The sequence below is a fragment of the Macadamia integrifolia genome, unplaced genomic scaffold, assembly GCF_013358625.1.
Source record: "Macadamia integrifolia cultivar HAES 741 unplaced genomic scaffold, SCU_Mint_v3 scaffold652, whole genome shotgun sequence".
In the NCBI taxonomy this organism is placed as follows: domain Eukaryota; kingdom Viridiplantae; phylum Streptophyta; class Magnoliopsida; order Proteales; family Proteaceae; genus Macadamia; species Macadamia integrifolia.
In genome coordinates, this window is record NW_024870506.1 from 155,555 (window position 1) to 168,662 (window position 13,108).

The 13,108-nt window shown below is 36.8% G+C and overlaps 3 protein-coding genes across 4 annotated transcripts in view; 2 read left to right on the plus strand and 1 right to left on the minus strand.

Annotated features, from left to right (window-relative positions):
- The first annotated feature begins 3,249 nt into the window (after positions 1-3,249).
- LOC122069574 (protein ATP1B4-like) lies at positions 3,250-3,621 on the plus strand. Its single transcript, XM_042633625.1, has one exon. The coding sequence runs from the start codon at positions 3,250-3,252 to the stop codon at positions 3,619-3,621; it is 372 nt and encodes a 123-aa protein (XP_042489559.1).
- Positions 3,622-7,179: 3,558 nt separating this feature from the next.
- LOC122069578 lies at positions 7,180-8,340 on the minus strand. The gene is made up of 2 exons (XM_042633630.1): positions 7,826-8,340; positions 7,180-7,653 (listed from the first exon to the last, which is right to left on the minus strand). The coding sequence occupies exons 1-2, from the start codon at positions 8,165-8,167 to the stop codon at positions 7,363-7,365; spliced, it is 633 nt and encodes a 210-aa protein (XP_042489564.1). The 5' UTR covers positions 8,168-8,340; the 3' UTR covers positions 7,180-7,362.
- A 72-nt stretch (positions 8,341-8,412) lies between these two features.
- The window catches only part of LOC122069579, a 15,516-nt gene continuing 10,820 nt past the window's right edge, over positions 8,413-13,108 (plus strand). For both annotated transcript variants that reach the window (XM_042633632.1, XM_042633631.1), the window contains exon 1: positions 8,413-8,978. In XM_042633632.1, the coding sequence (XP_042489566.1) occupies positions 8,654-8,978 (325 nt within the window). In that variant the 5' untranslated portion in view covers positions 8,413-8,653. The remainder of the gene's footprint in view (positions 8,979-13,108) is intronic.

Below are 13,108 nucleotides of genomic sequence, written 5' to 3' on the forward strand. Positions count from 1 at the left end.
GTATACTTGGTTAATATTTCATAATGATGATGAATGATTGTTGTCAATCTTCTTGTAAAATATGTAGGTCTTTGACTTAAAAAAAAGAAAAAAAAAAAAAACCGTTTCTAAAACAAGCATTACCAAACGGCAGAAATGTCGTTTCTTGGTTTTGAAACTGTTTTAGAAACAGATTCACCAAACAGCCTTAAATCGTTTAAAAACGGTGTTTTGACACAGAAACTGAAATTTCCGTTTCTGACACGAAACGGAGTTTCTGGAACAGAAACTATACCAAACGGAGCCTCAAAAGGTGGGTGGGAGAACCAAGCCAAACCTCTGATGACCTGGTCATAAATAATTTCTCGGGGTCGGTAGAGATTTGAGATTCCATAAGTAACTCACTTAGTGCTTTTTAAGAAAAGGGCTTGACTTTGAAAAAGAAAATGAAATACGAACAAACGTAGTTATCCATACCCGTATTTTTGAGTCAGAAAAAAAATACCAACACGGATTGGTCCGGCTCGGTTAACTTCGCCCTTACTTTATTTTTTATAACTCTACTCTCGAACCAATACTGATATCTGATCTAGATCGATTAATGACTGGCTCAAGATCATTAATTAAAATCATATCTCTAACCCTTAAATGTTGAAACAATTTTTCGACATTCTTGAGATAAGACTGTGTAGTTCTCTTCCTCATACCTCACACATGTGGGAACCTCATCCACTGGATACGACCATTCGAAGGATCAACCCATTCAACCTAAAACCAATGAATGATAGGCCAAACTTTGCAAGGGCAAATTTACTCCGGACTTTCAGTTATGAAAACAGATCATGCCTGAGCTTGTCTAAAGGATGATTAAAAATGGATGTGACTTCTGAATGAAGTAATTGGATTGGAGCATGCTATTTTCATGATACCTAATTTTTCTAGATGAACACATACATTGGTCCGGGTCCTCCTTTTGTGAGACAAGTGGCTCACAATTGGTGTTAGGGGAGCAGCCTCATCACAATCTGGTCCTTGGAAAATCATGCTTCATATACATTGGATGGGAACTAAAAATTAACCTACTAGACCTACATTAATGAAATGGATGTGACTGTTTGGTCTTGGAATATGTTGATGATCAATTCCTTAAATTGATAGACCTCAAGAAACATTTTCTAGTCTATACTTTCAAGTAGATTTTCCATGATAAGATCTTTGAGTAATACTTTATTTCAAGACATGCAATGCAATTGTGTGTGCGTGTGTGAGAGAGAGAGATGTGTGTGTCTGAGAGAGAGAGAGAGAGAGAGTTTCCATGCTGCCGGTGTAGGAGGAATGTCTCATACCGCATGAGTAGCAATGGTGGAACGGTATCACCAGAAGAAGGACCACAATGGTCAGGAGGAGGAAAAAATATATGTAGATTGAGAGATCGCATATTTTATTGGACCGCATGGGGTGGGAATTTTTTTTCCTTGATAAAATTAGAAATATTCGCACATTCTTTCTATGTTCAAAAGTAGAAAGATCTTGAAATCAATAGAGCAAAAAACTCCAAACACTTCTTCAAAAGTATTTAATTTTCCTCTAGCCATGGTGAAGGAAGAATTACTTTGATGACCGTCATTGTGTTTGAACGAATGTCATCATTGAGGTCCTTCAACATATAAGGATAGTAAAGACAATAGATAGATGTAACAAAAGCAAATAAATTTTCAAGTCAAATGAGAACCTTTCAGTTTTCTTATTTATTCTTTTCCAAATTTCCATTCACTTGGGGAAATGATTAATTGAGTTGAGTATTATAGATTTTTCCAATGCTACCTTGGAGACATAATCTCATTTGGGTATGATCGCATCAAATAATCCTTAGGTGTGCAGGGTAAGTTCCTCAACGAAAAGGGAAAAAAAAAAGGGTTTGCTATCTATATGTCGCTCCCATGATGACATCTCTCATGCCAAGTCAATGACGTACTAAAAGGGGTGCCTCATGATTCACATGCAACAACTTTTTTCTATTTTATTTTTTATGATCTTTTCAATAGGACTACAACAAGATGGATGGAGTAATAGTATCCTCTTAATATTCTATCTATATATCTGACTAGAAATCCATATCCTTACCATTCATGGTACAAGAAAGAAATATTATTACTTGCCCTATAGCTACTTCATGACCTCTCTATCAAACGATCATGATATAATAGCTACATCATTTGTTCATGTTGTAGGGTGTGAAGAAAGATTCCCACAACGGATGTGTAAGATAAACATTTTTTTGGGTTTTTTTTTCTTTTTCTATTTGTTGTTGTACACACTCACAATATATATACCTAAGAATTGTTTGATGTGTTCCTACCCAACTGAGTTGACATACAATATTCAATACAAAAGTCTCTCCAAGATAGCATTTAGAAAGTATATAAATACTCAACTATATATATATATATATATTTTTTTTTGAGATACTCATTCTACGACACACCTAAGAATTATTTGATGTGTTCTTTCCCAAATGAACTTGACACTATTCTATACAAAAGTGTCTCCAAGATAGCATTTGAAAAGCATATAAATACTCAACTTGATCAATTAATCATTTTTCTAAGTGATACAAAATTTGAAAATGTATAAATAGGAAGTTGAATGGTTCTCGTTTGACTTGAAAATTTAAGTGCTTCCCTCACACATTTATGAATCGTTTGTCGCAAGATTGGAAGATTTAATCATAAGAATTATCGAACACTGAAAAGTCAACTATTTTAAAAAACAATTGAACCATTGAAATTCCGAGAGAAAAAAATATTATCACATCGTAGATTTGATTTTAAAAAATAACACTTGGCAAATATAGATTCAAACCTTTTTATCTAATGGTTGTAAAGTTAAACCAACAATACACATAAATATACATGAGCGTGGAGAGAAATTTTTCCCAATAAAACAAAGAATAAGTACTAAAGTCTTTCCTCTAAAAATCAAACATAAGTGCAAGACCACTTCATTTCTTCTAGAAAACAATAATATGACATTGGCACCACGTTTTCATAATTCTTTTAGAAATCCTTGTCCTTCTAGAAGAAAATTAGTGAGGACCACTTTATTTTCAGATAAAGTCGAAGAAACCAAAGGCACTGGACAACAGACAGAGACGTAGAGTGTTAGGCAACACAACCCCTTGGATCCTCTCTCCCCTCCCCCACCCCTCACCACTCCTCTCTCTCCTCTGCAATGTTTTAAACTCCTTAGCCTTCTTGCTTTCTTCAAAGGATGGAGTCTAGATATGCTACAGATGTATCTTCCTTCTTTCTTTTTGAAGCAACAGGAGATTCTGAATTTGATCTTGATGTCACCGGCGGTTGCGAAATTCCGATGGCCGATGATGATGCAGAGTCTTGTAGCTATGGCTCAAGTTGTGACATTGATGAAAGAGAATACAATCAAGAGTACTGGGATTCAGAAAAGATGAGATCACAGGATATCACTGTTGAATCCACACGCAGGGAGGAGGATAATGAGGAAGAGGAAGAGGAAGAGGAAGAGGAAGAGGAAGAGGGAGTTTGTGATGCTAATGCAAATTGGGAGATGATGACTGAGATGGAGAAGAGCAAGCTCTTCTGGGATACATGCTTGGCTAGTTAGGCATTCCATGATCATCATCTTCATCAACTTGAAAACTCATGTGATGATGATGATGATGAAAACTCATGGGTCATGATCCTTATGAACCCATGAAAATGAGAGAAAATCATCACTGTATGGCTAAGCCGTCCTTTGTTTTTCAGATTGCAACTGTACATGAAACACAAATTATATATATGTTTCTGTTTCTGTTTTTTTTTTTTTTTTTTTTCAAGGGAATGAAAACCCTAGGTATCTAATTAGCTATCTTCTATATTATGGTTCTCTATACTGATATAATCAATTTAAGATGAATTGAATCATCAGTTCTTCTGGAAGTTCATCTTTTCTACCACTGTTGGATGCCTACAGTTAAAAAAAATTAGGAAGAGCTTGTAAAAGCAATCCTAATTTTTCCCCTATATGTATATACTTTTTTTCTTAGATAAGATTCATCAAAGCTTTATTTTGGTAATTAAAGAGTGCAGAGAATCCAAGAGAGATTTACCTCCATGATATTTGCTTTGGATCACATTTTTAATTAGCTCTCTTTCAGCCTTACCTTCTGCTGTGTGTCTTCAAGAAGTAAGAGAGGTAAGTCATGGAATCCAAATGATAAAACTGGAACATTAGAAGTCTTTGCATTCGGGAAAGGCTTTTATATATATATATATATATATATATATATATATATAAAGATTCCTCTCTCATGCAAATCTCTTTGATGATAAAATGTGAGATCTCCTTTATCAAAAAAAAGAAAAAAGAAAAAGGAGGGTGTATTACAAAAGTTGTGAAAGATAAAGTACAGCACTGTTTGATAATGTTTCTACTGTTTGTGTGTCTAGAAACGACTTTTCACGTTTCTGGAAACAAAAACATATTCGATTGCCTCTTTTTAGGTTTAAATAGTTAAGAGATTTATTAGGCACAATAACTTTTTTTTTTTCTCTCAAATTCGTTTCTAGAAACGGCGAAACACATCAAAGTTGTTTCTAGAACTGTAAATATGCATAAATTTTGATTTACGCTTTCAGAAACGGGTCAAACAGAACAACTTTATCAAATGCTTTTTAGACTGTTTCTCCTATCTCTGAGAACAAAAAAACGCAGAACCAAAACGTTGTCAAATGGTGCTTAAGAAAGAGCAATTCAAGACTATTGCCACATTTTAAAATTATAAATATAGGTGAAAACTTTTTTTTTTTTTTTTTGGGTAATAGACCAAAAAGTCATACTATACATTTCTTTGGTTGACTGGACCAAATATTTTCTTGGATTAATTTTTCATGACGATTTTTCAGAGCTATGACTCTTTGGTTGCAAGTAAAGAAGTAATATCACTTTTGAAACTCTCATAATATATATAGACTTTTGTAAAATTCGTTGCTCCAAGTCAAAGGATTTAAGGGGATTACTTGTTTATATACCGATTGATTTGATTCAATTTCAATTGATTACTGGACCAATCAGAAATCAAACCGTTAAAGAAGTTTTGTTTGATATGATTCGGATTTGTATCGGTTTTGTTATCAATTTGTAATTGAGCTACTTTTGGGTTCGGTCAGATCCAGTCTTGGGTTTACATGTATATTTTAGGAAATTAATGGAAAAATTCTGTTTTTTGGGTTTTCGATTTTATATTTGATTCAGTTTCAATCGGTTAATTTGATTGGTCCCACTCAATTTCGATTTTTAATGATTTTATAAAATTTTAATTCAAAATCAAACCAATAAAAATTCGATTCAAACTGAACCGATTCAGACTGAACTTTGACACCCTTATACTAGTTGGCAGTTGGAGAACTCAGTCAAATCAATCTCTCTCTCTCTCTCTCTCTCTCTCTCTCTCTCTCTCTCTCCTCTCTGTTGTGCACTAAAATCAGATGGTTTGAATTATCAACCGGACAACTTGCAAATTCAAATTGAAATCAAACTTGGAAACTATTTGGCTAATGGCCGGTTGAGATAAGAGAACGGAGGCAGAGAGTCACAAAGATGAGAGCAGAACCAAAGCTTTATTTAGACTTTGAATTTTCAAGTATATCATGAACTGAGTTTTAAAACAGTGGGAGAAAGAGACGGGTTAGGTTTTGAATGTTAACTAAAACCATCCACAAGCCTCCAAATGTAACCGTCCAAATGATGCCAAACCAGGCTAGGCATTTTGAATCATTCCACCATTAAGGAACTTGATGGATTTGGGATCTTTCCAACACCAATGACCCTTCAACGACACATTCAAAGACCAGAAAGGCCATTGGATACATATCCCCACGTTTTGACAAGTGTTGGAATGTGTGACCAAACCCTAGCCCCCAATGCTTGAATGATTGTTGAATGAGTATTGGAGGGTGTAATCATTGGAGAGGAGCCCGATCCAAACTTGTCGAGGTGGAATCCCTACTAAACCCACCCACGTTTTTTTCTCCTTTTCCTCGGATTAAGAGTGTCAATTTGGGACAAGAAACAGAATTGTACGCAAAGCATCCCACTAAAATCAACGCTTGAGTTGACAACTTAGCCAAGTTTGTCTTTTTTCTAGTTTTCCTATTCTCTAATAATATATACGGTATGGTAGTATTGGTAGGATTCAAATTTTATGAACAAATAAATCTCAACGTCCCCTACTTGTTTGAAAGTTTTCTGCCATTCAACATTTTTCAAGCGGCAAAATGTTACTTTTGAAAATCCAGAACTACGATAGAATGCATATTAGTAGTCGTAGATGTGCATGAACATGAAGATGCATGCCACTTCACTAGAGGGTATATAATTCATGACTAAGCTTCTAAAAGTTAATATGCGGTTAATCCATATCATACTCTAGACATTCAATAGTCAGAATTACTATATCCCTCCATATGATAAAATAAAGTATCCACTAAAAATATCTTTCTAGAGAGCCAAACTTTTCCATACTGACTCTATTTGTTTCATTGTAAATTTATAAATGCAAATACACATGATGATATTATACATAAAAATTTACCCCTACGTAACTTCTTCTATTTTTTTCATATTTTTTCTATTGCATTTTTCTATTTTGTTTATCCTAATGTTGTTAACATTATATATCCCATAAACACTTGAATATCACCTCTTATATCTTAGTTAGAAGTTCGCAAATCTATATCAATTTTACCATTGTTTACCACTCTCAATTCCTAACAGAATGAAATGAGATAAGCTTCTAGCTCAGTGGCAAGTAGTTAGGTTGGGAAGGTCACTAGGGCGACCTTTGACAATTTCTTGAAAAAATAGTAATAGTAGTAGTCGTTGTTGCAGTATTGCAAATGTGGCCTAATGGGCTCCTTGTCTAGCCTCACCCTAGTGGCCCTTTAAGGCTTGAACAAGAACCATGGATCCATGGATTTGGGGGAAGGAATCCGTATTAGTGTCTGTCAATACTGATCCGATCCGATCTTGTCCCACATCAACTGTGGGTGACCCGACGATCATGTATAAGAGCCACAAGAAGCTACCTCAATTCAAGTCAATTGGTATCGATACTTGAAACCATAACAAATACCCAATTTTTCAAAAGAAATTAATTTAAATTAAATAAAGGGAGAGGGATAGGTATGATAGTGGGATTTTAGCTGTAAGATTTGATAATCTTAATACAATCGTTGGATTGAGGGAAATCATTCAAAATTTCAATCAACCACTGCTACACCATTTTCTCTCCTCTTTCCATCTCCTCGCTCCCCTGCAACTGCTCAACTCGAGAGATATCTCTGCCTTCCGGCATCCCGAGCTTCATGAGGACCTCCTGCAACTCTTGGGCAGAGATGAAGCCGTCGCCGTCCTCATCAAACACCTTGAAGGCTTCCCTTCGAAATTTTGCCTCTCAAAATTCCTCTCTGCTTGCCTTCTCACAGTATCGTGCACCATAAGTGCTAACCATTCCATTATCCCCTTCAACGTGTCTCTCCATCCCTTGGCCGGCGACTCGTCCCCTGATGACCCAGACTCGCCGCCTTCCCCATTCTTCCTCCACTTGTTCCTCAACTTCAACCTCATTGAAGTCTTTAAACTTGTCGATAACATCTGATAAAGACTTTCTGAGAAGATTAGTATGTAAGAGAAAAACAAAGAGAGGAACAAGGGAAGTAGAACAAACCAGAAGTAATTGCAGAATTAATTCATCCCCCCCCCCCAAAAAAAAAAAAAAAGACTTTCTCTCTCATCATCTCCGGTAGAGCACTGTGAGTTCAGGTACCTCTCCACCAGAAGTATCACATTCACATATCGTAACCTGAGGTCGGAACCACCAAGCATTGACGGTGGCACCAGCTATATTAATTTGTTGTTCTTCCCCTTTACACCGAATAAATAGTAGTGATTCTCTTGAAACCGGATACCAAATCCAATTGAGGCATCCTCCATCAGGTTCAACTCCCAACTCAAGAACCGGATTAAAGTCTGTTTGGGAGATTTTCCAAGGGGCTCGGATTTTCTGCCGAAAAGCAGACGTTTTGGAAAGTACTGCTTCAGCAATCATGTTGCCGAAATTTTCATGGCAGACATGATAGATACATGAATTAGAGTCAGTGATCATCATCTATCTTGGTCTAAATCCTATTGCTTTACTCGTGGGAGGAGGCAACTAGGCTAGAGAAAGAGAGAGAAAGGGGCAGCGGGAATTAGTTTATTTTTTGGAAGGAGGTGGTGGCAGACGGAGAGGAAGGGGAAAGGTCGAAGAAGAAGAAAGAAGACAGTGGAGTGACGACTTTGATTAGGTTTTGTAGGACAACGGTTATAAATGATTGATATCTTTTCTTTTTCATCTGACAGTCATTAAACCGCCAGTATTCCTAATTCCAATGTAACCCGCTACCACACTCACATTGTTCCGTTAAAAAAAAAAAAAAAAAAAAAAAACAAACAAACAAACTACATCGATACCACCAATAACCATATGAGTTAACCGTTAAAACAACGCCCCAAAACCCAACGCCGTAAACCGAAACCCAACTAGAGCTGCCACAACTCTAGCTTTCTCTCTATTCGAATCAAACCTTCTCGGTAGAACCAACTCCAAGTGGCTATGGACTCCCCCTCCTCTTCTTGTCCAACACCGATTTTGGCTGGAGATGATATATCTCCCGAGCAATCACGGCCTTTGGAAACCCTAGATGCAGATAAAAGTGATGCTGTTTCTACTCAGGAGACTCAGAACAATTCCGAGCCTTCCACTTCCTCCTACGCTTCCAATGTTGCCGAACCTGAACTCAGTCTTCAGAGTTCAGAGGCTTTGGCCAAAGGAATTTCTTCTTTGCTTGGCTCATTGATTAAGGATTTTGATTGTAAAGCTGAAAATGCGTCTAAAAGCCAGGACCAGCTTTGCTCTTCGATTGATCGACTTACCAGAGGTATTCTTCCTTATCATGCTCTTAATTTCTGATTTTGATGACCTCATTTCGATCAATTTTGGAGATTTCTTAGTTTTCGATTAGTCATAAAATTGATTTTGTTTTTGATGTTTATGATTTTTGTAGTCTTTCTTCTGTAAGGTTGTTTGTTTGATCAGTTGAGTCTTATGTGTAAACTGAGAAAATAATTTTGCGTACCTCAAATCACAGAGGGGACTCGATGGATCCATGCTTACTGTTTTCTACGCACAATTGAATGAATCATATTCTTGTTGCTTTTGATGCTGCATGTTGGTTGCACTTGTCCCCCTTATTTCATTTGGATTATTGTTTTCATTAAATGGTTTGGTGTTTGACATTCAAGATATTGTTATACTTATTTTCCTTATATTTTTTATTTGAACAACAACATTTAAATGCAAGCAATTAGCTTAGTTGATAAGATGCTAAGAGATGCAAGATATGCTTAAGATATGTATGGATAAGGTTACGTTACGACAAAGCTACTATTTTAAAGCACAATACACCATGAATATGTAGCAGTTAGGTTTTGAACATGGGATGCTAGGTGTTCGGGTCCAATATCTGCCACGTGGCAGATCAATTAGGGCCCAAATTTTGTGTATAAGTATGTTCAACGATGCCCTGATTACCTGTCAATTTTGAACTCTGTCAAAGTCATGTGGCAATATAAAGCTTGGAAGTCCATTATATTTTGAAAAACAAGTGGATGGCTAAATATAAGAGAGAAAGATTCCAATACAAAAAAAGGTGTACCCAGTGCTTGAGGCTCCTGCTACTAGAGGGTTGGGGAGGTGCATATGTACGCAGCCTTGCTCCCACTTTTTTTGTGGAGAGGGTGTTTCCTTGAAGAGAAAGATGCCAATACATGGCTAGTAAATGATTGAGTTTTGTTGTTAAAAATTGGCATGTAACTTGTCCAAGACTCCACACCATGCGCTTCCTATTCAACGGTTCGATTGCGCAAATCATACTTCCATGTGGTACCATTCAATTCTATTTAAATCTCCCAAAACATTCTTTTTTCCAAAATTTCATTTACATGGTCCATTTCAATAAGATTCATCCAACGTTTCACCATTTTAAGCGTGTGGACAGTTCCTTTTGTCCAACTGACCTCTGAATTAGTTGTGCACCTTATGGATTAACCATGTGTTGTATTTCAATCTCAAAATCAATCAAGCGACCTTACATCTATGTCTGTGCATTCTTGTATTTTTCAACTGTCCATGTCATCAATTCATCATCCTTCATTCCATAGATTTTCAACACTTTATTTTGTGACATGGTGAATTACACCTAGGCTGAAACTTATGCTGGCAGGGTCCTTGAGCCTACCTGTCAACAAGATTTGTGCCCGATCCATTCTGCACATGGCAGATGTTTGGGAAATACGATTAAGATTAATGGAACAAGCCAGTCAGGGGATCTTTGCCCTTATTTGTTTGGTGTAGATAACTCAAGTTTGTTGGCAGAATTAATTTCTAACTCAACTTTTTTTGAAAACTTGAGCAACATAAACCTTTTTCCTTTATGGATTTTCATTGAATTTTTTTTCCCAATTTAGGTCAAAATGCACGTTTTTCAGTCGAAATGGTAATCTTGATCAATTTTTTGTATTTTTTATATAGTCTTTCTGATTTTTCTTGTCACTTTACAGGTATTATATTGGTATACCAAATTCTTTTCATTTTCCTTTGTGATATTTTGCCAATTCTAGTGTTGACCAAACTGAAATATAAAGGAATGAAACAATACATGGTGCTGCAAAAAAACTAAACAAGGCTCTGTCTCCCATAGACAAACTTCCTCTCTATAGGATTGAGGCAACCCAAGAGGGGGTGAATTGGGTATAAATAAACATTTTGCCAAACATGAATGCCTGAATACCCAAAGCAACTAAGTAACCAAAGTTTAGAAGTTGTGAATGAGTGAGTGTGTAATTGAGATTGCAAGAGCCTAAGTCATCTCCCAAGTGATCTTTCACACTTGGCTTCCACAACTCAAATTCACTTGCAACATTTTTCTTGGTCTCAATAATAACCCAAGTGTTTTGAGGACAAAACTCAAACCTAGTGGTTTACTAGGCTTACCACTTACAACCCACAACAATAGAACCCACAACAATAGAGAGATTCCTCAATCTATGATAACAATATATACCCTTTAATGAGTGTTTAAAAAAAACTCAAAAGCCAAATGTACAGGTTTAATATCAAATACAAAACCTTTAAAAAGGAAATATGCAAGTGAAATGCTCAACTATGATTCTCAATCAAAATCACTAACCCAAGACCAAAATGACATGCAAATGTGTGCCCAAAATCTTATGTCAAACCCCCTTAGGCTTCATCTATATAGGAAAAAGGACTCAAAATTGTGTCCAAATGAAGCATCAAACGGTCACAAATATAGTTGTTTTTTAGCCGTTGCTACAATAGCTGGACTGTCAACTGGCAGGCTGTTTGCTCGATCTCATTGCACAGTATCTTATAACCTTTTCTTAGTATATTGAATATATCTCACTCTATCTAGCTCAGATTGACCTGATTCTCTCTTATGCTGAAACTAGACTCAGAGAGCTACAACTTTTTTGTTTTAGAAGACGTCCAATTCAAACTGCACGACCACTTAGAATCGGCTTGAAATTGCAGGATGTGCAGACACAGGGTGCATAATCCGGTTGGGAAGTGGCGAGCCGGTTGTTCCCAAAGCTCTTGGGAAGATATGAGCCGGTTGCCAAGACGTGAGCTAGTTGCTCAATAAAGGGCTCCTGCAAGAGGTATTTCAAACCAGTTTTTTACCTAACTTAAATCCAACCTGTTCAATACTTTTTTCCAAGTCAAAAACATCATTCTAAGGTCATTCCCCACCTGAGTCCGTCCAGAAAAAGGTCTAAGAATTGTATACCAATGAAGGTCCAAATGCACCCCTACAAGCTTCAACAAAGGTAAAGTTACCCAACTAAGGTTAAACCATTAAGTCATGTATGGGTACTTTGGAGGCTATATCCTAAGGGTTTTAGGGTTCATGAGAAACACTTATATGCATGTTTATGATTACAAGAATGGGATGCAAGTTACAATATAAAATCCTAAGTCATGTAGAGACCTCGCCAATCTAATTGTAGATGCATATCTCCAATTGTGTTCTTGATTTGCTCAAGACCATTTGAAGCTCTGAGTCAGCATTGATTGAAATGTTCTCCAACACATGGTCTTACTGATGGAAGCTTGATCTACCAAGTCGGCTTCTCTTTATAACGACACAAAGCTGAACTAACACAAGGCTCCTGATTCGCCACTACACTTGACAATTAAGAGAGATATTAGAAATGGTTAAGTTGCACTATCGCAACATGTTGGTCACAGGTTCAAACATTGGAAACAGCCTCTCCTGCGAAGTAGGAGGTAAGGCTGCGTACATTTGCCTCTCCCAAACCCTGCAGTAGCAGGAGCCTCGTGCACTAGTTGCTCTCTCTCTCTCTCTCTCCTTTTTTTTTTTTTTTTTAAATATTAGAAATACCAATAAGAATAAGTTTTGTCACCTTTGAACACGAGTGAGGAACCACAAAAAACAAAATAGTCATGCAATGTCTTAAAACTTTGCCATAATGAGGTGGGCTAGAACCACCAGTTGTTTCATATGAGTTTTATGTAAAAAGAAACCCTTCACCATGTTTTCCCAACAAGCATCCGTCAAAGATTCCAAGTTGATCTTTTTGGTGTTCTGAACAAAAGACCTGCTGTGATGGGAAGAGAGTGCGACTGAGGGATTAGAGATCAATCCCCTCACAAAAGTCACAATGGAAGCATTTGATACTTCTCTACAGCATCTAATTGGACAGTTCAGTGGGACACCCTGAAGACAATCCTCTCAAATTGTGGGACGCTAGTTCGCGTATGCTTATTTTGCGAGATGCTAATGATCTAGTTGACTGCTTGACTAGAACTGGTGGAAGTGGTAACTCCTTTGACAGGAATAACCGTTATGAATTCTGTGTGTCTCTTTTTTTTTTTTCCTTCAAGCTCTGTCTTTGGGCAAATGTTTCCCCTTTTACAACCATAGGGCTGCACCCATGCTTAAAATTCTGTTTGAGAAAGAAATTA

What these genes read in the sequence shown, in the direction of transcription:
- LOC122069578 (XM_042633630.1), bottom strand. Translation starts at nt 8,167, where the DNA reads ATGATGATCACTGACTCTAATTCATGTATCTATCATGTCTGCCATGAA. An exon ending in GTGATACTTCTGGTGGAGAG is followed by an intron (nt 7,654 to 7,825) that starts GTACCTGAACTC and finishes AGTCTTTATCAG; the next exon opens with ATGTTATCGACAAGTTTAAA.
- LOC122069574 (XM_042633625.1), top strand. Translation starts at nt 3,250, where the DNA reads ATGGAGTCTAGATATGCTACAGATGTATCTTCCTTCTTTCTTTTTGAA.